Below are 25,474 nucleotides of genomic sequence, written 5' to 3'. Positions count from 1 at the left end.
CTCAGCCTGCAGTGTACAGGTTCCACCCCTCTGAAGCCATCACAAAAAGAACAAACTTAAAGGTATGTGTGCAGTATAAGGCGATAAACAATAGCTAGTATAATATAATAATTTAAAAAGTACAAGTTTTTGAAAAATGTAACGAGACATACACATTTCAGATTCTTGAGAATGTGTTGCATTTGTGGCACCTGAAAGTCAGTGAAACCTTGATTTCCTAGTCTAGACAGTGGACAAATCTATTCCAAATAGAGTATATTCCAAGTTTAAAAGCTGGTAGATCATTCTGCAGATGTTTTTGTACCATTTTTAAATATGGAAAAGTTTTAAGAATTCCATTTTTCAAATTTAACATTTCAAGATAAATTGAAATAAGACTATGTTATGTATTTAAAAAAATGTAGACTTGTAAAAAATCAAATATAAACTCCATAACATATTTCCATAACTCATCATAATAAAATTAATCTTAACACAGTACTTTGACATTGTCATATTAAACGTAAATCTCATAAACCTCATAAAGCATGTTGTTTTAATATATAATCTTAAATCTTCAGCTTTTAGAGGAAAGTGCTGCCGATGACACAGTGCCCACTTCTGCAGAGGAAGTTGCGATTCAGCCCACCCCTGATGATGACTGCCGCTGACTCATTTCAGAGTGTGTCTGTTCAGACTCTTGTAAGTAGATCATGATTGTTAGATTAAACATTTATAAGTTGCAATAATTGATGTATAATTTTATTTACATTAATTTTAATCTAACCATGAAAGAATGTTATTATTTCATTACCTAAATAAAAACCTATTGTTTTAGTCTATCCCAAGTATTCCAAGAGGGACACAGGCTGGCTGGTTTTCTGTTTCCAGAGGTGTACAGGTATTCCCATCTGGCTTGAAGACTGTAGCTACCCAGACAGAAAATCTTCCAACAATAGATTTTGCTTGTGGTACTGGTAAGTTAGTTTGAATATGAATTTGAAATTTTCATTCATGATTTAACAACATCCAATAGTCAGATTAGTCTTGTTAATATTATTTTGATTATTTATTATAAACTATTGCTGGTGAACAGTACATTGTTCATATACATGTAATTCTTTCACTGATTTTTGCAGAATCATCACCTGCTGCTAAGAAATCCTCTGTATCACAAGTGACAGATGCTGATGTTCATATGAGTGATGATGAAGGTGCTGATCCTGACTAGAACTTGTCAGATCTGTGTCAAAAGTAACTGTTCTAGGTTCGTTCAGAGTAGGTTCGAATTGATATGGCGCTACTCGACACTGTTCAGAACACGAAGTCAAAACAGACTCCGCCTCTGTTTCTCCGTATGCACTGGCCATGTTTATTTACATTCAACGCGCTGGCGTTGACGGTTTGTTTGGCAACTATTACGTCACAGTAGTTTTCCTAGCGGCAAACATAAAAACTAAAACGTTCGGATTACCGTTCGGAAAGGGCTTTTTCTACACCAAATTCTATATTTCATTTATTAGCGGCCCGGCATGGCCTAGCGCGTAAGACGTGCGACTCGTAATCCGAGGGTCGCGGGTTCGCGCCCGCGTCGCGCTAAACATGCATGGGAGGGCGTGGGGGTGTATAATTTGACGGTCAATCCCACTATTCGTTGGTAAAAGAGTAGCCCAAGAGTTGGCGGTGGGTGGTGATGACTAGCTGCCTTCCCTCTAGTCTTACACTGCTAAATTAGGGACAGCTAGCACAGATAGCCCTCGAGTAGCTTTGTGCGAAATTCCCAAAACAAAAAAACATTTATTAGCACATATTTTTTATAAAAAAATGTGATCCTGCAAAATTAATCAGTATGAGTAGTTCTTTTGACTGCAAAGTTTTCTTTTTTCTGTAAAATTCACCTTTAATTATCACATATTTTGATGATAAAATTTATTTACACTATGAAATGGAAGATACTTGCAAAGATACCTAACATCGTTACTTATATCATGTCTAAATTGGTTTGTTAGAGGGCGCTATATAAACACTTTTATTGATATTTTTCGATGTAATTTTTGTTATCAAATATTATGTTTGAAATTAAAGTTATTGGCATTTTGATTCACATCCTTAAAACAATAAAGAATAAAAACTGTTAGTAGTAGTTTATACAGTTTGTAACCAATTTTCGTTCGTTTTATTTTAGTGTGTGTTTAGGATTATTGTTATTTTAATAAAACACAGTAAAAGCAAAATAAAAGCTACTACTATACGCAACGTGACTAAATATTGCTGGTACTGCTACTAGAAGTGGTGCTACGTAGGAGTGACCGTCGTTCATAAGTTGTGCTTGTTATATTTCTAGTAAGTTGAAAGTTAAGGTTTTAAAACATAGGATTGGAAATATAGTTGGTGAATATCGATTTGTTCGAGTTCAGTGTAATATAAACGTTTAAGTAGTATGATTATGATAATCATCAAAAGGGACTAAATTTATTATTGTAAGTTATAGATATTCAACCCAACTATATGTTTCAAGTTTATTCTAAGTGAGACCTGTTTATAAGTATGTTGATATCTGATGTAATGTGTGCTTGCACGTACATGTTAGTGTCAGAATTTATATCCAGTGTAACTTTGCCCATTTGGATTACTGACTTATGCCAGAAATTCATGTTCAAAATAGAGGGTGAGCCTCAATGAAGCTCTTCTCCCAGAGTAAAATGACTGAAGGCACTTCCATTTTATTTCACGTGAGCATATTTCTGTGATTCATTGTAGGAAGTGAAGTCACCAAATCAGTGATGGATTTCTTTCGTTCCTTCACTCTTACCCGACAAAAGATACATAGTAACAAATATTCAATTAAAAATCCATATAACTATACTTTAGTGTTATTTATTGATAAAAAGATAGCAAGAAAGTACACTTTGCTAGGATAAAGTCAGATTTTATGTGTTAGAAATCATTTTGTGCATTATAAATGCCTAGTGTAATGTGATCTCAGCAAATTTATGAATACTCTACAATCTGATGCCCTAGTCTTCCTAAAAACAACACATCAGAGCATATTCCATAAAGATTTTTCAAATTTTATTTTTTTTGTTGAAGGTATTTGAGGTATTCAAGTGAAATGTTTTTAATTGATAAAATGACATTTGGATTGTGAAATTTCTTAGTGGGTGTAATACTGTTATTACAATAAAGATTTTATAATAACTATATATTGTAAGAGGTATAATTCTTTTCAATTAAATATGTTTTTCTTTGGGACCATCAAAATTTTTAAACCAACTTACATTGAAATTTCAGAATGAAAGAAGTGATTTCATTGTTGAATCTTGGTAAAGTTTTATATTTGTGTGGAAAGACTAACTATTAAATTAATCTTAAGAGTAAAATATGTAATGTGCTAAACTTGGTAAATACTGGAATAAAGAACACATTCAACAAGTAAAAATAACATGTGATTAAGAAAAACACCTGACTGTTGGTGTAAAATGAAGAACACAAAAGTTGAAACACTGGGTAAATAAAAAGTGTGTCTGGAGCTTAAGTGTTTACCTGTAGAATATGTATATAAATGTTAGATGCATTGAGGAAGTAGGACCACCTGTAATGTAATGTAGCTTAAAGTTAAATGAACTAAAAATAGAACAAGTTTAGGTAGCAGTTTTGAGATGAAAAATGTATTGACAGTTGGGAGTTTGATTTTTTAAACAAATTCGTGGCATCCACAAACTACTTAGATTAGTTAAGTGTCCATCTTGCTCTGTAACTGGTATGGTGTTGTTTATGACTGATCTAGTAATAATTAAAACTGTTTTTAACTGTTATAACAAATATGTTTTGTTCTCCTTTAGGACAAGAATAACTTTGTCTTGTACTGAATGGATCTTTGAAAAAACACAAAATTCTCCTGTTGTTTTACTTGGAAGAGAGTTATACAACATGGATAACATGCGAAAAATGTCGTAAGTTTCATTTATTTTGCAATTTTAACAGGTTTTTTGCTTTTTTAATGATTAACTTAGGAGTGTTCCAATATATGAAAGATTGTCTGTGTGGTTTTATTAATGCATACTTGATGTTAACATTTTTAACCTCCTGTCACATTTAGTTTATTCCCAGTGAAAGGTTTTGCCCATCTGCATATTGGTACGAATTATATCTTGCTTGTTGCAGTCTTTATATATCATTTTTAGCAGTTTTAATATCACTTGTGGTTTTGCTAGATTGTAGACATGGACAGTGGGAATCTCGTTAATCCATTCATGTGCATCACTGATTAGATGATGAAGCATTTGGCTACCTTAAGAGAGTCATAGTTACTACTCGCATGAATACATGCTTTATTCTCAATCCATGTATAAGTTACTCATTGTTCTTTCTTTACTTTTTCTTTATGACAAAAATTACAAAGATGATCTTACATGTTTACTGCAGGTTTCTCATTAGTGCTGTTACTACATGTGCAACATTTTCTCTTGAATTATTCAAAATCTTTTTCATGGAGCTTGAGTTCATTGTTTATTTTCATGATTTAACAACAAAAAAGTTTATTTTAACGTTTCTCATTCACCTCGTGTCTAATGTTACCTTGGTGTCAGGGTGGGTGGCACCTTCTGAAGAGTACATGCAGTTCCTTATACGCAGGCTGATGTTTTTTCTCATTTTGGATCTGAGGCTGAATTCGTGGAAGATTAAGGGCAGACTGGTGAGAACTTAGACTGTTTTTGCACCATTGTTTGCTTGGACAACTACTCGTGAACCTAAGACAGATGTTCTGTTTCCTACACTTTTTTTGTGACTAGTATGCCATGTTTGTAACTTTTGAGTATTTTCCTGTGGTGTGTGAGTCTTTACCTTCTTTATTGGGAGAAACTACTTAGGAAGTTTCAGTGACACTTACATATATAGTATTGCTACATTCCATGACAGAGATGTTGTGGCAAAATAACATATTTAGGATTTTATGGAGATATACAAGGGCTGTTATAGGTATTCAAATGTTGGAGCCAAAAACAAAACATGAGAAGCCTCAAAATTTTGTTTCCAGTTTTCGAAATAAGGAGCTTACTTAATTATATAATCACCTGCTGCACAGACACTTACGTAGTACATGTAAGCAAATGAAATCTACCCGTATGAAGAACAGATGGCATGTTGTATCTTAGAATGGCTGGTATGGGTACTGACACTTTTATTGGTGAGTAGAGAACAATGTTTCAACTTTCCTAGGTCATCTTCTACTTTGGAAGGTTGAAACATTGTTCTTTACTCATCAATAAAAGTATTAATACCCATACCAGCCATTCTAAGATACATTTTTATTTTAAGTGGGTTTTGCATCATCAAGAGATGGCATGTTGTTAATGTGATATGAATGAAATATACATTTTCAAATTTTAGTGCCATCAAATGTTACTACAAAACATCTTGTTTTGTTTTTTTCACACTAGATTTTGTTACAATCAAAAGTAAAAGAAATTGCAGAATGCAGGTTTGGATAAACCCAGTGTGGCACATGGGTTGATATTTTATCACTTGTCAGAGAAAAATTGAGAACTTTCACAGAATGTTTGGTTTATACATATTTGCACAATGGGTTCTGTCTGTTTGGAGGATGTGGGCTTTCTTGAGAAGTCTTATTCTCTTGGATTGATTTCACATGTGTTCCCTTAAGTGGACACTTCTCAACTGATGGAACTTCTCCCAATATCCCATCTTATTATCCTTTTTCCTGGGATCATGGCTGATCTTGCTTGGTAGCATAATAGAAAACTGACCATGGTGGGAGTTCCCTTTTTCCCATCTTATCCAAAGTTACATCTGCTTACCAATACTTTTTTTGTAGATTGGGGGAGCTACCATAGGTTTGTAAGTGATTACTTGTTTATGGTACATTGAGGAAGCTACTCTCCATTTTCAACATTTTGTAACTTTTGGCAGTTTTTTCCAGGCTATGTGTCATATATATATATATATTTCATCTGTTTATTGTTTCATATGTAAAGGGCTGTCACTCATGGACTTTGAGAAAAATGTGTGTGGATTTCAACCCATACATATTGACCCTTGATTGATACAACTGGGGTTTTTCTGCTTTTAAAAATTGGGAATCTCACATACCCATCATATTGTCTCTGGTGCAACATTCCTCTGGACTCCTCAGTGCCCATTTCCCTTCTTTCTTCCAGCAGAACATGGAATTCTGCCACCTCAATTTTCTAGTCATTAGTGTAGTGATCTGAAGAGGTTTCCTCCTGAGTGGCTTTTCTGCAACAAAGTCAAACTTTATATGTGTCATGTGTACCTGCTAGGTGAGAATAGAGTTGTTTGTGTTATACTCATTGCTGTGCCAAACAATGATTATACAACAACATAACACTCAGGATTCAAGGCAATTTACCCAGGCAGACTAAACTTCTTGGTCTAAAACTTCTTGTGCAAGGCATTTCCATTCGATGTTTTCTGTCGAGGTGACATACTCCAGTGTAACCCAAGGCACTACCCTTGGCACATACTTATACGGGCCCATTATTACTTTCACACAAGACCTGTGTCTGTTTACTTCATGCTGCTTCAAGTCATAATTATACAGCATTTCTCCACTGACTCAGTGCTGTATGCATCTTTTCTGAATGCATTGGTGCCTGCCAATTCAGTTCTGCCTTTCTGGTGTTGCTGTGTTAATTACTGGTAGAAGAGCATAACTGTTTTAAAAGTAGTGCTGTACCCCACAAAGGTACTCTCTTTTCATATTCTTGTGAAACTATTTTTTTCAATGGCCATATCCTGCTTTATTAAATATTGATGTGTCTTCAGTGGCCCTTTCACATGTACTGTGTAAGAATCTTGCTTTGGATGAGAAGGAATAAGATTGTTTGGAAGTTAACATTTTCTTACAATAAAAATATATTTCCAGTAGGTTCTTACTTCCTATCATCTGCTTCCCACCTTTTCTCTCCCTGATATCAGTTTTTCTGGTTTGTATCTGCCAATTTTCAAAAGTGAGGATTGCTCTAGAATAGTAGAGAGAGTTAGAGCTGTATTAGTAAAGATGGTGTAGTATGATAGGTGGAGAGTTGTCAATATGGTCAATACATGTTTTGAAATGACACAGGACTGATGGAGTGTAAAAGACTGGTTGGTGTGCTATTTGTGAGAAAATGTTTAGAAGTTCTTAGAGAGCAGACTAGGATTGAGATAGTTTTGGGTAAGGGGAGGTAAGTACCCACTGGAATTACATTTTCAGTGTAACAAAATGTCAACTTTTAACCATCATTTAAATATAAATATGGACATAATTATTCTTGCACCCAAATTTTAATTTGGTTTCATCATACTTAGCTATAAGTAACCACAGTTTCATCATTTGTCTGTATGAAATTTGTCATAGTTTTTCATTGAACATATTAATTCAGACATCTTTTCATCATTTTTACAATTTAAAATTCCTCTGAGGAACCTAGCATGTAAATATTAAGTACTCTAAAGATTAATTGGATAATGAAAGGGGAATATATAATTTTTGGAAAAAAATCTTGAAATATATATTTTTAAGAATTAATTCGTTTTTCAGAGCAATTAAAATTTGTTACAACATATATCCAAATTTGTACTTACAAAAATTATATGTAATAAAAGAAATGACTAAATTACACTTCTTGTATTCTAGTGTCATTTAGATGTTTGATGGTAAATGTTTCTAAAGCATTAGGAGTATTTTGCATCTGTGATCTAGTGATTTTATATTTCAGCACTAAAGGAGAATCCTTATACCAGGTTCTTGAGCTTTCTAAAGATGCCCAGCCTGAAGATATCAAGAAATCATATCGAAGGGTTTGTATAATTATATACTGTAATTTCAACATGCTGTGTTTGTATGGCTACACTAGTACCAGTGTGTCAGATTACAGTTTTAAGAAGATATAATTGTTATAGTTATCCTTTGTTGTTGATGGCTGAAAATGGTATTATCACACTGATATATTATTATAATATCTTAACAGCTTATGGTATTGAATTGATAAATTTAAATACTCCTTACTTATGTTAAAATTTTGTCCATTTGAAAAAAACAACTGAAAAACTAAGTGTATGTCTGGTAGATTGTGATAAAAATTAAAACAAAACTGGAATTTACTGTAAATAGAAAATATTTAAGGCATTAGTAAATGTTCTTAAGTTAACATTTATTGATTTAAATAATTTGTTTTTCATAAATTTTGTTGTTTTTTTGGGAAAAATGTTACAACCAGTTATAGATTAACTTTTTAAAATACATTTAATGAAAACTAAAATATTTTGATTTGCATATTTACTGAAACAGATTTATTTTGTGTTAAGAATTAAATACAAATAATTTTGACTTAATATCTTTTCTTAATAAACCTTTGCTAGAAAACTTAACTGTATCTGTAATGGAATATATTTTCATTGATCTGTATAATTATTATTGAAATTGTAAATGTTAAGCCTAATTGTGTTTAGCTTTTCATATTTTGTAAATGTTTGAAAAGACTTACAGTAGGTTGAATAAAGCTCTGATGTTTCATTATACCAACTTGTACAATCACTTTGGCTTTTTCTGTAATTTTTTTCCATAAAACATGTCTGGGATGTCTTTGTTTTTGATATGTTATTTTTGTTATTTGTATTTTACCATAATTAAAATAACTCCACAGATATCTAACTTTGGTTCTGCCTAGAAGGAAAACTTATTGGTTGAAATGAAAAAAAAATATATATATATATACACTTTAGCCATTTCTACAGCTTTTGACATGTTTTAAGTAGTTCTATGATAAATAATAATAAGTTATTGTACCAAAATCCATTATTAATTTAAGATTTCTGATTTTTTTTTTTTTCCATCCAGCTGGCACTCAGGTACCATCCTGACAAAAATCCTGATAATCCTGAAGCAGCTGATAAGGTTTGTTTTGTAATTATTAGAAATTTATGGGAAACATAGATGTAATTTCTTACTATATGTTACCTTCAGCAGATAAATAGTATATAAAACTTTGTATATAGCAGACAGATTGTAAGACTAACAGAACTAAAGGTAAACTAGAGATCAAAAACAGAAAATTAAAAAAAAGTTACAAGAAACTGCCAATGTGAAAACTAATAGCAAGGGCAGTTTTCAATATGTTGAAGGTGACTAAACTTCCCAAATGATGATTTGACTCTTGAAGTATGCTGATATTAAGTGTTTTTGAAAATTGAGATAGCTAAGCCTACAAATGTTTCTCTCCTCTATTCTTACAAAAGAGGATATTGGCAGTAATTCTGACACACAATATTTTCTGATAAATATTGACCTGGATCTTGTAAACAAGAAGTCTGAATGAAAGAAGAGAGGACCAGACAAGGTTTGCTAAAAGTTGTAGAATTCTATTTTTCACTTACTGTAGGTCAATAGAAAGTAGATTTGTGCCTGAGGATTGTAGAGTTGTCAACATTACTCTAATTTTTAGTTTGAGTGATAGGAGTTGACCTGAAATTATTGGCCACTTAGTCATCTGTAGTGGGAAAATTTATAGTGAGTCTTGTAAGGAAACTTTGCAAAATCATTTAGTAAAATAAATTATTGTCAAAGAAAGTCATTATGGATTCACAACAGAGAAATCTTGTTTTACTAATCTGTTAAGAAGTAACATTCTAAAAAAAAAAGTGTTGGATAGTGGAAAGAATATGGACTTGGTGTATTGGATTTCAAAAAAGCTGGTTGATAAGGTGCCACATAGAAGATTAGCTAATAAAATAAGGTTGGTCTGAGTTTTGGAAATATTAGTTAAATAGTTGGTTTCATAGGAGTGAGCAAAAGACTTATACAGGTTCACACAGGGTTCTTACCAACCTGAAAAGTTGAAAATGCATAATTATAAATTGAGGATTGAATATCCTGTATAATGTGTAAGTTATAATCCTTAGTTTTTGAAAAGTCATGGAAAAATAATTTTAATCACATTTGTTTTCACATACCATGGTCTTGTGTATTACTGTTAGTGTTTGTCTATTAATTACCCTTTCCAACCAAATAATTTTGTTAAAGTTGTTTATTGTCAAAACATTTGCAGAAAGAGTCATATTTAACCTATTGACATGTCTAGCAGAGGTAATCACATTCAAGGTTACAGTCATACATAATGAGGTGCAAATAATTTTGATGTGACAACTGTTAACTGTTGTGTAATAACTATTTGTGATTGTTTCTTTTTATTCTCTTTAGTATTCCAAGTTTGTAGTAATGGACCTTGACATTGTCATTAATGCTCTTCAGCAGTTTGTGTGCTGAATTAAAATGCTAAAATCCAGGTTTTTTCATGGTGGACACAGCACAGGTAGCCAATTGTGTAGCTTTATGTGCTCAACCTCAAACAAATATATTAAATTAATAACATGAAAGCAAACATTAACTGAAACTTTCTTCAACATGAAACCTAAGAACTCAAAAGCATAAATGAGTTAGAGATGGGAACCCACTTAACAGCATGACTTTAAGATCTTGGCATAGTTATGGATAAGTGACTAAAGCCTTTAAGGTAATTCAAGACTTATAGGAATAAAGTTAATGGAATTTCATTGTTGTTTTTATAGAGATTGATTGCAAGTCAAAAGATGCAGTTATCTCTTTGTCACAAATTATATCTCACTTGGAGTACTGTGTATAGTTTTTCTTTCATTATCTAAGGAAGAATACTGACTTATTAGAAAAGGTTCCAAGTAGGGCTGCTAGGATGAGTTTGGGGATGTAATGTTTATTGTAGAAGGATTGGTTAAGAGAACTTATTTTTTCTTGAGAAAGGATGAATTAGAGGTAATCTTATTAAAGTTACTGGATTATTTGGGGGATTGATAGGATAAAGGTTGTATTCTCAAGACCTTAGAATGTGAGGACAGAAGTTTAAGATTTGTAACTGAAGGCTAAGCTGGAGTTAAAACATTTATTTTTAATTGGGTTGACATATTTAAGGAATGAGTAACTATTGGCATTAAAGTAGACTGGGGCTTTACAGGAGTTTAAGAGGGGAATCTGCCATTTTCTGAGAATTAAAGAGTGACTTTAAAGGTTTATATATATTTCTAGGGTTAGTCTGTAAGGACAGCCTTAAAAGGACCGTATGGTCTTTTGTTGTATTTATGTTATGTTATGTCATGTATTATGTATTTATAATGCTAATAGTGAGTGTTGTATGTTGTAGTTTTATAGGTTGTCATAAGTAATCAATTGTTGTATTTTACTAACACCAAGGCTCTGTGAACTATTTTTTAAAGGACTATAAAAACTAGGGTTGATCTGTAAGGACAGCCTTAAAAGGACCATATGGTCGTTTGTTGTCTTTATGTTATGTTGTGTCATATATTATGTATTTATAATGCTAATAGTGAGTATTGTAAGTTGTAGTCTTATATGTTGTCATAAGTAACCAACTGTTGTATTTTACTAATGCCAAGGAACTGTAAAATATTTTTAAAAGGACTGTAAAAACTAATATATTTTTTAAAATACTTCCTACTTCTTTCTCTTATAAATAAGACCAATATTAGATGTGTTGTAACTATTACATTCAGAATTCTTTAGTAATAAACTTTAGATTGTTATTGTCAGTCATTTTTCTAAACAGATAGATAAAATAACTAAACTTGTTTGAATAAGTTAGAAGCTCTGCATTCTATTTTCAGGTCTGGTCTTATGATCATAGGCCCAGTGACGATCACGTCATAAAATTTCAACTGTTTCATGTCATTAAATCTAATTTAAGATCTTCATTTCTTAGAATTTTGTCTGAAAAATGCCTTTAAATTTATGGCCATTTTTTTTCATCCATGAAAAATTTTGAGCAAGAATAATTTTTCTTTTTTTTATTCTCAAATACAGTTGACTACATTTATCAATGCTCAAAAAAAACATCTACTTCTGAATTCTGCCAGCATTTATCATTTTGTGCTTATAATAAATTGAAATATTTTCTTTTTAGTTTACAAGGAAATTAACAATAGCATTGAATTTTTGTTTTAATTTCTGACTAAAATTATATTGGGTGAAATTTTGCCAGTACTGAGCACTAGAACTTACTTTTATCAGACCTCACTTGTACTGCTTTTTTAGATGTGGATCCATTCCATTGTTCTATTGCAAAGCATTTATTTGTTGACACTCAAATTATTGTTTTCTTTTTTTTTTACACTTATTTTTACATATGAAAAAACAACAGGTCCACTTCATCTAGTATTTCTGTTTTTGAGTTTTTTTTAATTTCACCTCCACCTCATATTCAATAGTTATCACTTTATTCTGATTAAAAATGCAGTAGGAAAAGTTTGCACATTTTGTGAAATATTCTCATAAAAATTAAGAAATAGACTTGCATTCCAAATTATATGAAACACATTTTAATATTTTGTTATGCTTTGTGTTTTTGTTATAATCTCTAGGCTGTCATTAAGGTGATTTAATTCTACCCTTCTAGAAAAAATCTCTGAGGTGTTGAGCATATTATTATCAAAATAGTGTATTTCTAATGCTAGTGTGATTATATATACATGACTATAATACATCTTATCCATTTAAGGTTATTTTCCTCATTGTTAGTTCAAAGAGATCAACTGGGCTAATACAATCTTGTCTGATCCAGAAAAGAGAGAGATATATAATTCATATGGATCTGTAGGCCTATACATTGCTGATCATTTTGGAACTGAAAATGTGAAAATGTACTTCTTGCTAACAAGTGGTTGGTGTAAGGTGAGTGTGGAGTTATTTTTTGGTTTGAACAAACAGAAAAACCTTTGATACTAGTTTGTTTCCCTGCAACATCTAAATGTTGGTGAATTACACAAAATTATACTATCTGTAGGGTTCCTATGCATTCTTGACATAGGGAAATATTCAGAAATTTCATTTAACAGTTCTCTAGGCTTGAAATATTTATGATTGTTTTTTAAAATTTTGGAAATCTACATAGGATTTGAGAAAACAAAATGTTTGAAAATCCAAACATCTGCAGCATTGCATTCCTTTGCTTGCCGAGGTTGTTTCATCTGCTCTTTAAATCCATAGGACCTAGACATCATTTAACTTAAGTTGCAACATTTTGTACCATGAAGGGAGCGCATGATGTGTGCCATCAACTTGTGTACAATGTCATCAGTTCATAAAGTGCCATAATTAGATGCTGGTAAATTTGTGTTCTTAACACATCATCTAGACTGATGATGTGTTGATTTTACACAAGTATTTCTAGAATGGTAAGGCATCAGTTATTATAGCTTAAATAGCATTTAACAGTGATATATTAATCATCTGGCTTCAATTTTATGACAGATTTAGACCACTTTCATTGTTCTTGTTTCAGAAGCACATTGCTAGTATAAAATTTCACCACCATTTATTCTAACTTTGAGAATATTTCTTGAGCTCACTTAATAGAGTTATTTATGTAGTTGTTTGTGTTACAGATTCTCATGGTTATTAATCTATTACACAGGCTTTCTTATTCTGTTGTGGACTCATCACTTGTTGCTGCTGCTGTTGTTGTTGTAATTGTTGCTGTGGGAAGTGTAAACCAAATGTTCCAGATGAACCTGATAACATCAGTGACCTAGAGGTAAATGTATAAAATTAATTTGTTGAAAACAGTAGATTTATCTTAAAACTAGTGGTACTGAAAACAGGGATTTAAAATGGAAGAAAGAAAATTACAGACAGAATTGGTTTGATTGCACACATTTTAAACTGTTTTGGAATTAAATTTATGATCTAGAGGTAAAGTTTCAACACTTGGTAGGCTGCAGTTATGATCTCATTCTAAGCAATTTTATCTGTTTAGAAATGGTTTCAGTGACCATTAAGTGAATTTTTAATTAAGGTGGATTAGGAATTATTTGTTTTCCAAATAAGTAGTCAGTAAAAGCAGGATTTTGGAACCTAACAGAACCAGCTATTGTGATGAGTCACATGTCAAAGGCCATGTCATTGCATTTGTTGACTTACATTCAAAATTTTATTGAACCATTATTTTTTTAATTTATGTCAATACGTTTGGTATCAAATTGTAAATTATAATTTAAATAATAATGTTATACTTTAGTTAATTTCTTAATTTAAAAGTAAAAAAATAGCTAAACATCGATTTTTTTTTTGTGTGTGTCACTTGGTGTGTTCAATGCAGCACTGATTCAAATTAGTTGCTTGTGAATTCAAAATATAATGTGTTTGTAGTTCTATATAGATTATTAACTCAAATCACTGATATTTACAAACTATAATATAAAATAAGGACCTTTTTTGATTGTTAAGTCATTGCTCACATACTGACTCAGACACAGTGGACTCCCACCCAACTTTTTAAATTTTTGGAAATACTTCCTTATATACACTTACTTCTATGTATGACATGAATAACCAATCAGAAGCTCAGGATATATCCTAATGCTTTTCTCAAGCATTTTAATTTGTTATTGTGTTAGCCTTGTTCTTTTCACACAATATTTCAAAAGATAAGGTAAGTCTTTAGTAAGCTTGAAATTTCATATTTTTTAGACCCAAATACAGCTCAGTTACTATGCTTGATAAATTATAGTGGAATTCTATGGTATTTATATAGCAATTTATGAGTTTTTAGTTATTAAAATATAAAAATGTATAAAACATTAAAAAAATTTCACTTACTTCATGTGGAAAGTTTCATAATAGGCTTAGTAGCCTCCAACAAGCAGCAAATGAATACAAAGGTTGTAACTAGAAGAAATAATTCTTTGCTTTACTTCTCCATTTACTGTTCTGTGTTTTAAGAAAAATAAGTTTAAAAATTTATTTGTAAATAGTATTAACGTATATACATATATAATGTATAATAATTGAAATGTGAATATATATTACAAAATGCTAGTCCACTAAAACACAGCCAAGACGAGTTGTTTTGTAAAGAATAAAGGTCAGTTTTATATTATTGGATACAGTATCAGGAATGCCCATGCACTGTATCATTGTAACTTCTATATTGTTAACCAGGCATAGCTGAAAGGTCAATATAATAAAAATAATAAATATATACAAATGTATAATGTTATGGGCAGTAAGCTATTTAAACTAAATATTTGTGTTTTCATGTATAATCTGTAGTCATTCTAGAACAAGAAAAGTATAATTTAAATTTATTTCTTGATTTTTTTTATGGTGGTTACGAGGGTGGTGAAACTGTCAGACCCCATAGAGTTAGGGTAGAGAAAATAACAGAAAAGTATAAATTTTACTGAAAACAAATGTGAAATGTATTTAGGAGGATTTAGAGATTGCAAATAATATTTGAGATTTTAGGAATGAACAATAGTTTTTTTTAGTTTTAACTTGAAAATCACTTTGCCCTTGGACTAGTAACAAAACAGACTTGATATTTCCACAAACAAATCTATAATAAAAATACTACATTAAAAATCTGATTTTCTCTGAAAGCAAGACTTGTAATATTTGCTATAAGCTACCAAATTTTATTACAATGAACTTATTGCATTAAAAGTTATGATGTAAGTACTTATATATATTATACTGAGCCCATTGAGAAAGGGTTAACTAAAAAAAAAATATCTCGTCTTACAATTTTTGTATATATTTCAATTTGTACATGAGCCTTATAATTAACTTCAAAATTAAATACAACTAAGATAGATCTTCTGAAAGATCTCCAAGCAAGATTCACCAGTAATTGAGACACTTTAGGGAATTTTATTATTTCACTATCATAATTCAGATATTTACTTTCTGTAGGGAAGTGGGTGGTTTATCCCCAAAATGTATCACTTCCCCTTCTGAAGTTTAGCAGATGTACATGTACTTGTAAAGATCTTGTTTATAAACATATGCCATCTCAAGCAATTGAATGCCCTTTGCCGTGTCAGTAACCAACTGCATCACCTCATTCCAAAGAAAATTCTCAATCAAATAAATTTTTTTTCAAGTAATGTGTGTGTGTGTGTGTACATATGTACAAGATTTTTCTTTTTCACCACAGAAGAAATTTAAAAACGAATTTGTGATGTACATGCCTAATGCATTTCTTGATTGGTTGTGTCCTCTGCTGTGGACTGCAGTTTTGCCTATTCAAGGCTCATCAGCACAGCTTGGGTTAGCAAACCCAAGAAATATTGTTAGACGTCCTGTAATAATAAAGTTTATGTAATATCTATAGGGTTTTTGAGTCTCTTTCCTTCACCATATACTAACCTAAATTAATTTTTATTACTTTATGGTAAAATAAAATGTACTCAAAACCCCATAATTTTTTTTTTATGAGCACTATTTTTTTCCATGTCATAAATTTTTTGGAAACTAATGTGCAGTGGCAGCTTATGATGTTTTGGATGGGTGAGACACATGCTTACATGTAGCTAAATGTTCAACCAAATCATTGTATGTCACTTCCCACAAGTTATTTTCTTTGCAGAGTGTTTCTCACTTCCTTGATAGGCATTCTATAGCTTGCCTAACCAAACTATTCTCTTCAGTGGAACTCTTATCAAATATAATTTTCTGTTTCTTTAAGTTTTTAAGTGCATATTTTAGTTTTTACTTCACACTGAATGACTAGGTTAAGTAAGTTTGTATTTAAAAGCTTAAACACATTAATGTCTTATAGAAATTTTCTAATTCTGTGATTGCAATTCTATTTGTTTAGGATTACAGCTACATAATTTTTCTTTATCAGGTTGGATAACAATAACATCTTTATTATTAGCTAGTTATTTCAGGGCTAAGATTTCCTCTATGGAAAAGGGGGGAAGGAGTTATTTGATAGTTTCAAAATATGGCAAGGCAATGTTTCCTATTCTAATTTTAACAAAATTGTACATATCAAGAGTGGTAGTACTTTTAAAGGTAGATTGGGATTTTAAAATTTTATAACCAGCTTCAAAGAGATGAAGATAATTGCTAAATTTAAGTGGTGGCAATCAGAGAATTAGTCCTTAAGTAGAGTTTCAGTGAGTTCAACATTACTGTAATTGGAAATTGGATGGTTTGGTTAATGATTCAGGATAATTAGTGGGAGATAACTTATTAAGGTTTGAATTTTGTATGTGTTCACAAGTGACTGTAATTTTAAAGTTCAGTGAATATATATATATATATATGTTTGGAGTGTGGCTGTAGTCAATCCAAAAAACTGAGTGTTAAAGCTCCAAATAATATACTCCACATTGAGTTTTTCCTTATGCTGGTATTTCAAATTTATTTCTTTGTGAAGAAAATCACACTAGCAGGGATGATAGGCCTGTGAGTCCCAAATCTGGTGACCTTGTGGCTTTAAAATTCAGGAACTTTGGGGTAAAGTAACACTAGTTGCAGGTAGTAAGAAATGGAATCTTATGGTTGATTATTCCCAACTTTGTTATCCAGTTTGTCAAAAGTCTTGAAGAGAAGTAATGTGTCAAATCCATACTGCTATTTTAGTGCAGTAGCAGTTGATTAATTTGGTAGAAAACAAAGTGTAATAATGAATAACAGAGCCAACAAGAACAGTTGTAAAGAACTGTAATAGTTTGAATGTTTCTAAGTTATATATATTCCATCATCAGCAAATCTATGAAAATAATCAAAAGAATAATCTTCAGTATACAGCACTACCATTAAAATAAAATGACATTATGTTAGGAAATTAAAAATGTTCATCCAAAAAGATATTTGGATAAAGCAAGGGGAGAAGAATTGGTACTTCTGTTAATGTTTGATTTTCATTCATAATATGTAAACTGTCTTTTATCAACAATTTGTAATCATTACAACCAAAGTTTGAATTTCAAAGTTTTCTAAAAGAAAGGGTGGAAGAGGGTGCAATGATTTTAAGTACAAGTTTTGTTGGCACAACACTTGGTCATTCTATTATATTTAACATTATTTGTTTGAATGTTCTTATGTATAAATATGAAGATATGATTGAAGATTTAGTACCAGTCATTTAATGTTTTATTGCACAAGTTATTTCAACTGAAACATAAATATAATTAATCATAAAAAAAATATATTTGGTTTAAGTATTTAGATTAGTATTATGGACATGGAAATATTACCTGATGCAGTGCTTTAACTGGTAGGCTGCTAATATGTATAAAGCAAATCAAGTTTTCTGACTACAGAAAAAAAAGAATTGTTACTAAAACAAAGTAAAACTTCCTGAAAGTATGCTAAGTTAATTTTAAAAAATTTAAAACTGTCTTGAATTATTGTCTAGCCTGTGTTGATGTTGAGATTCAAATTTTTTGATCATTTGAATGTTTTGTATAACTGCTGGAAAATTCTAAAATAAGTGCTTGTGTCAGTAGAAACTTTTGTTTACTGTGTACTTGTTTGTGTGTTGCTCTTTTTTTTACTGTTGGGCTGCTTTTTCTTTACCTGTGTTTAGAAAGATTTTGTTGATGGTGCTTCTGGTGAGAGGATAATGTCTATTTCTGCCGATAAAAAGGTGAGCCACACAAACTGTCACTGTTTTTTTACACGTCATTTTACTTGGATTTTTTTTTTTCCCCCTTTTGTGATCAATGATTGCTTTGGAATATACATAAGCTCTGTTAGTTTGAAAAGAATTCTTAGGAAAATAACATTACTTGAGTAATACATGTGTTATATGATATAACAGCATCATATAAACTGATACACTTGTTAAATAATCATGTTTATTTGTTTCTGCTGTTTATGCACCCATTCAAAATGTTCATATTTTCAATTACATAAAAACTCACTGAACATTACTAGAATGTTAAATTCTTTCCAGGACATTCTGTGTTTACTTAGGCTTGTGTTTGATAACTATTGAACTTCTCTTACAACTTACTGGAATTTGTGAGACTCAACACTGTATTTTATCAGCTACTAGTAAGCCACAATAACTGATGTAAGGTCAATGATCATAGGTCTGGTGGTGTTAAAAATTTAGTAATCAAAGAGATCTAAATGAATTTTGAAGCAAGTTAAAAATATCCTAATTTTTTTAGAGTAGTGTATTATTTTAAAGGACTAATACAATAGTTCTCACTATTTTTAAGTAGTGGTAGTGCATTATGTGAAATAAGTTGGAATACATTAGTGCAGTGGTTCCCAACCTTTTTTATGCTCCTCATCCCTAAAAAATTTTAATATGTTCTCCTACCCCTCACAGTAATTATTTATTTAAGAATAAAGGTGAAGGTGGTCAAAACCAATGTCATCTCACACCCCAAAGGTTGGGAACCACTGCATTAGTGTATATAATTAATTAGTAAGATACTCTTGTGGATCTCTAAAATAGGAACGCTTTTGCTTTTACTTTCACAGTCTTATAAAATCTGAAAGTAATTTGTTAATATGTGGTTTGGTGATTGATCAAAAATAGTCTTGTTGCTTCCAGAAACCAGAATGTTTCATAAAGCTAAAATGGAATTTAACTAAATGTTGATAAATAGTTGGAGAAAGAAATTTTTTTCTTGTCTTACAAGTAGCATGTTTATATTTAATAAAGTGGCTATTTCTCAACAAATAATAAAATAAATGAAATTAAACTTATATTATTAAAGTTTAACAGGGTTAGTAAAATACAAGATTGTTTACAAATTTATTAAAAAGTTGGTTTGGTCAACAGTTTGTACGTTTTTTCTTTTGAATTATCTGTTTCATTATTTGAGATTTCATAACATAAGCAGCAGAATATTACTATTTAATACTTTACAATTTTCTTATACAACTAGTGTTGTGTTACTACTGTTTTAATATAAAGATACCTGTAGTTCATGAAAATGTATCAAAACATTCGACTTTCTAAGAACTGTTTTTTATTACAATAGGATGAAAATGTTGACAAAGAAGAAGAAAAATGTAACCCTTGTGTAACTCAACCTACAATAAGCAAACAAGTACTCATCCCAGCATCTACATTGCCAGCAGCTGATGAAAGAACTAGTCTGAATTCCTCATCATGCACTTCTTATAATACTGGCGACTCGGAGTTGATAAAACCTGGAGAAAACCAAGATACATATTTGTATGAAAAGAAAGATTCAGGCTCTTGTGGATGATGTTCCAGAGTAATTTAAAATGTGTATGTAAGAATAGGACTTTAAAAAACAAATGTTTCAAGCATCACTACATCTTGATTTATTTTATTTTGGCTACAACGTTTGTCTTCCATTTTCTTTCTTGTTTTTATGCTGAATTCTTTATTATGTTAGTTGTTTGAAAATTATAATGTCACGAGCATCCAGTCATAAGAGGTTAAATTATGATTGGCTGGTACGATATGGTCGTAACACGTTTAATGTGGTTTTTAATACGAAAAGTAAAAACTTATCATTATAAAACCTTTAATTTTAACCATATTATAAAATGGTGTATTAGTTTATGAATGTTAATATGAACCAGATAGTAAAAATTCTCAAATTTTTTTAATGATAATATAAGTTAGAATTTAGTTCCTTGGTGTAACATGAGGTCCATTCTATCATAGTGTATCAGTTCTTGAGGGATAGTAGGAAGCTTTTTATAAAACAGTTTTCAGTTTGTTATTATACAGTGTATTAACTCCTGGATGTTATAAAGTCCATTGTAAAAAAAAAAAAAAGTGTAACAGTTCTTAAATGAAAATAAGAAGCCAATTATAAATTATTTTCTATCACCTGGTGATAAAACTTGAAACTCATTTAAAAACAAATACCAGTTCTTTAGCAATATTATGAAGGCTATTATAAAACACCAGTTCAGTGTTGTGGTTGAATATGTAAAGTTCAGTACATCAAATTTGTTAGTGTGGTTACTCTTCTCATAATATTTAACTAGGATATTTTATTTTGTTAATTATTTTACTATTATAGCTTGTTTTAATTATTTAAATATAGAAGAAAATTTACAGTCGTCCTGTAAAGTCAACACTTTATAAATTTTTATAAATACTGTGGTGAATGAGACGCTCAGCACGTAATATAGCCCATCACCAAAGAAGTTTTGCTTTTCTCCATTTGCTCTTGTTCATGGTTACTAACAAGAGGTGAAAATAATAGAAACTGGTATTACTCAGTGGCAAGCAATGCATCAAGTGATAGATTGGGATTTAAATTTGATGTATTAATGAATATTTAACGTTATTTTTTCTGGGCTTATTTCTGAGATTGTTTAATTTCTACTAACCTTTATAATCTGTTTCAGTGCAACATCTGTTTGACTTTACACTTAAGTCAAGCACATGAAACACACATAACAGCATAGTCTATAATTGTCATTTAAGGAGGGACGAGATCAAGATGGTGAATCACACAAAATTGACAGCCTTGTACATTTTGAAGTGTGTGACTAGATCATCAGGTGGCAGCATGGGTCACAATCTTTGTAACTGAACAGGTTAGACTGCCCATTAGAAATTGGATAACAAAAAACATATTTGAAATTTTCTCAGTCTTTGTTTTTTGCCATTATTTTAATGTTTAAAGAGACTGTAACAATTAGGTTAGCATTGATAATTTATATGTGCCTTAAAAAATCATTGAGGTTATTTTATAGTTCTTAGCCCCGCAGTAAATTCACAGACTTCTAACACTAAAAGCCAGGATTTGTTTCCCTGTGGTTGATATAGCAGAAAGCCCAATATGGCTTTGCTACAGAATAAATAATTGTTGGGGATTTATGGTTATTTTATCATAGAATTCATTGTTATAGAATTTTAGGAATGAGAAATGTATTATTCAGTTTCCTTTTTTTTATAAGCAGTAGCCAAAGTGAAAAAATTGCTGTACAGTTAACAGCCTTTCTGTTGTTAACCAAAGGTAATTGAAAATTTTATAAACACTTACGCTCATTTTATTATTTTCAAAATATAATAATAATGAAGTGGCAATTGGTGGATACTTCATGCATATATACAAAATAGTTGTATTTAAACAGCAACCATGAACAATTTTATACATGCATTTCAACTTGATAACTAAGTTGATAACTTAGTATGCAGCAAGAGATTTTGCATTTTGAAGGCAAGAGGTCCAATTCCCATTTTCTTACAATGGAAGGTTAGTTTATGTGAGTTGAAGCCGAGCAGATGGTATGAAAATCACATGTATATAGTAAAATAAGTAAACAGGCATGCTTTCACAGTACTATACGAATTGAAATTTTGAGTGGTAATGTGTTTATGTTTACTTTTCATAGTTAAGGAGAATGTACTGTAATAATTCTTTGTGCATTGCTTTATTAGTATAATAAAATTCTACCAAATTTTAAAAACTAAATACATACATAGAACAATCATTATATTGTTTAAAGATGTTTGACAACTCAGACCAATACCACTCTAAAATCTTTTCGGTCTATTAGGTTTGATCATATAACATTCAGTGTTATAACTTTTGATAAAGAAATGAGAAAGCCGTTTCCCAATTTTAACAAGTTTTCATTACTTTTACTTTTTTTATATATTATGGAAACTATAATGTGTAATTTCTTGGTAGCAACTGGTAACAAGTTATAATTTTTGGAAGAAAAAAAAGGGTTTGAGATAATGCACAAATCATTAAATTTTTTTTCTCATCCACATAATGTTTGGTGAAGGTAAAGTGTGTTACCCTCATTCCATATTATGCACTGTCTGGAAATAAATTGCAGTAAAATTAATGGATGCTGGTGAACTTGTAAATAATTTTGAAGACAGTTGATGTTATCATGAAAAGGTTAAAACAATCCCTATACTCCATCAATTAAATTTGTGGGATTGATGCCAGAGTTATGTTTCGTACAAACCTATAAATGAAAACTTCTCTGTGTGAGCCATTGGTAATAATCCTACAGTATTCATTTTGGAGAGACTAATATGTACTCTTATGAACTACTCTACAGTTTTCTTTCTTTGAATTTGCTTACACTGCTCTAAACATTTAAGTTTTATTTAATGGACTTTCCAAAATTTAATTTCACATATCAGTAACATTTTTCTCCTGTCACCTAATTTTACCAAAGTTTGAACCTCTGAATAAGTAGAAGGATGAATTCTGAAGAAATTGCAGTGGCTTGTAAAGTGTGCTATGAACATTCATAAAAATAAGTGAAACACAGAACATACAAATGGTAATCAGCATCAAAAAGCTAATGTGTGCTGCAAATGGCTCATTAAATAATTTGAAGCTTAGGGTACCTGTCATGATCTGTAGATTATAGTTACAACCTGTGTCTAATAAAATTGACTATGCTGTGATTTTGAAATAGGTTCTCCTTCTATTTCGAGGTTATTGTTCATTATAGTGAAGAACCACTAAGATCTTGTTTCTTTAACCTATTGCCTGCAACTGCTTTAAACACCCATGGAATTTTTTGCAAGTCATGCATTGCACATAGCATACTCACATTCAACTTGCAGATCAGCAGTGAAGGGTTAATGTTTTATACAAAACAAAAATATGCATATTTAGTGTACATAGAATAAATTCTTCTTGTGGGAGCATAAAAAATTATGCAATTGAAAAAGTCATGTAGTGGTATTTCACTCCAACATTACTGTAGATTTTATATAACATGACCAGTGTTTCAGGCAAACTAATTCTTTTTAATCTCAGAGGATAGAAAGTATATACATTTTATTAAAAATATATATAATTTTGAAGGTAGTTTCAGTTCAAAATAATTGCAGAAGATTTATATCTTTCTTAGTTTGCCACACTTGTTCTTAGTTACATTTCTGATTCTTTGCTTTATAAGTAAAGATTTTTGTTACAAGTAGAAGATTATTTCTACTGGAGACCAATGAAGTCTGGTATTAAAAAAAGCTACAGTAAATGGCAAAACAAAGATCTGATACAAATGTTAGGCTTACAAGTTTCTAATAATATTAGTTATATCTTTATTACTAAAATTAAAATTAGTTAAAAAATAATGAATAAAACCTATTAGATTAAATCATAAACTGCTAATGCCTAATTGAAAGATATTTTAACGGATCATTCACTTGTCAATGAGACTGTTTAGGCCCATAATGGAGATGTTGGTTGGTTGATTTGATGTTTTATGGCAAAAGAGCTAGGCTTTCTGCACCAAACATCCAGTAAAATGTTAAAGTAAATTTAGTAAAATTCATAAAAAGAAATTAAGGTAAAACAAAGTTTTAAAAAAAAGCATAAAATTAAGGTTTACATCTGGTCTATAGCATTAAAACTACAGTAACACAAGATGTAAAGGACTTTCTGTAGCATAATTGTAATTATCATAACTTGCCACAAAGACTAAGAGGTAAATACAAAAACTGCCGTCAGTCACCTGAAGTTGGCTTTTCCAGTCCTGGTTTCAAGTTATTTGACGTTACAGTCATTTTCTAATTTCAACTCGAACTAGATGGACTGTGACTTTTAAAAGGGAATCACATTAAAAAAAAAGTGTAATGTATAAATTAAAAAAAGCATAAAAGGCATTAGAAAGGTTAATGGCCTTTAAAAAACTAAAAACATTTCTGAGGTGGACAATGCCACCATCCCGATAACGGTCTAACGTTATGGAGAAACCTTGGGACAGAACATGTTTAAAATGGTACCGTCATTGAGAGTCATAACAATGACAAGAAAGTAATATGGGGCTTATTGTGACCTGGGTGTCACACAGAGTACACATTGATGCATCAGTTTCAGATAAAAAAAAAATGTGTTAAAAAATTGACTAATGCGTAGTCTAATTACAACAACTTCTTTTTGATCCTTACGGGAGCAAGACTGCCAAAGAACAGGAAAGTGTCAAACCCATAAGAACTTGGAAACTCCATTACATTTTTAATAAAAATGGACAAATGGTCATGTAAGCCATACATATGGAGGTCTCGCAAAATGCCATTCCTCCACATTGTATCATAAGCCTTCTTAATGTCAAAGAATATTGATACAAGATGTTGTTTGAAAATGGCTTCTCTGCTGATGTTTCAAGACAAATCAGGTGTTCCATGGTGGAGAGCTGTCTTCAGAACTCACATTGAGTGGGTGAGAGGAGGTTGTGTGATTCGAGGAACCAAAGAAGGCAAGCATTAACCATTCTCTTCAAGGTCTTACAGAGACAGCTCGTGAAAGCAATTGGACAGTAGTTTGAAGGAATCTTGGGATCCTTCCCAGGCTTAGAGAAAGGTAGGGCAATAGCCAGGCATCAGGAAAAACATTCTCTTGCCAAATCCAGTTAAAAACAATCAGAAGAATAGCAAGAGAACCAGGAGATAGATGGTGCAGCATTTCATGAGGTCCAACCAATAAAGGGTCAGTTTGAGTTTCACCAGTGTACAGGGACAATTATAGTCATAGAGACAATTAGCTCAAAAGGAAAGGGATGATCACTCTGCCCATGTCTTGATGGCTAAGAAGGTGGAGGAAGAAGTAGAAGTGCTAGAGACCATGCAAAAGCTTTCACCTAGAGTATTGGCCAATGCTCCTGGTATCAGCTACTTCCTGGCCATCAGAGAGCAAGATCAAGAGGGGGACAGAATTATATTGCCCACTGATTTTTTTTCATCTTGTCCCATATGACTTTGGAACT

At 31.2% G+C, this 25,474-nt stretch overlaps 1 protein-coding gene across 4 annotated transcripts; it reads left to right on the top strand.

Moving 5' to 3' along the window:
• The first annotated feature begins 1,999 nt into the window (after positions 1 to 1,999).
• Positions 2,000 to 23,176, top strand: LOC143242297 (dnaJ homolog subfamily C member 5-like). Of its 4 annotated transcripts, none has more exons than XM_076485662.1 (8): positions 2,000 to 2,322; positions 3,822 to 3,932; positions 7,722 to 7,803; positions 8,843 to 8,899; positions 12,566 to 12,718; positions 13,461 to 13,580; positions 18,369 to 18,428; positions 19,783 to 23,176. In XM_076485662.1, exons 2-8 carry the CDS (start codon positions 3,910 to 3,912, stop codon positions 20,011 to 20,013), a joined length of 726 nt encoding a protein of 241 aa, XP_076341777.1. In that variant the 5' UTR covers positions 2,000 to 2,322; positions 3,822 to 3,909; the 3' UTR covers positions 20,014 to 23,176. The 4 variants fall into 4 exon arrangements, with proteins under 4 accessions (XP_076341777.1, XP_076341797.1, XP_076341785.1 ...); XM_076485670.1 differs by having other exon boundaries at positions 2,277 to 2,711; XM_076485677.1 differs by lacking the exon at positions 2,000 to 2,322 and adding an exon at positions 2,334 to 2,459.
• The last annotated feature ends 2,298 nt before the right edge of the window (positions 23,177 to 25,474 follow it).

The sequence above is a fragment of the Tachypleus tridentatus genome, chromosome 2 (assembly GCF_004210375.1).
Source record: "Tachypleus tridentatus isolate NWPU-2018 chromosome 2, ASM421037v1, whole genome shotgun sequence".
Lineage (NCBI taxonomy): Eukaryota > Metazoa > Arthropoda > Merostomata > Xiphosura > Limulidae > Tachypleus > Tachypleus tridentatus.
The sequence above is the reverse complement of the archived record's forward strand: the minus strand, read 5'-3'. Positions and strand labels throughout refer to the sequence as shown.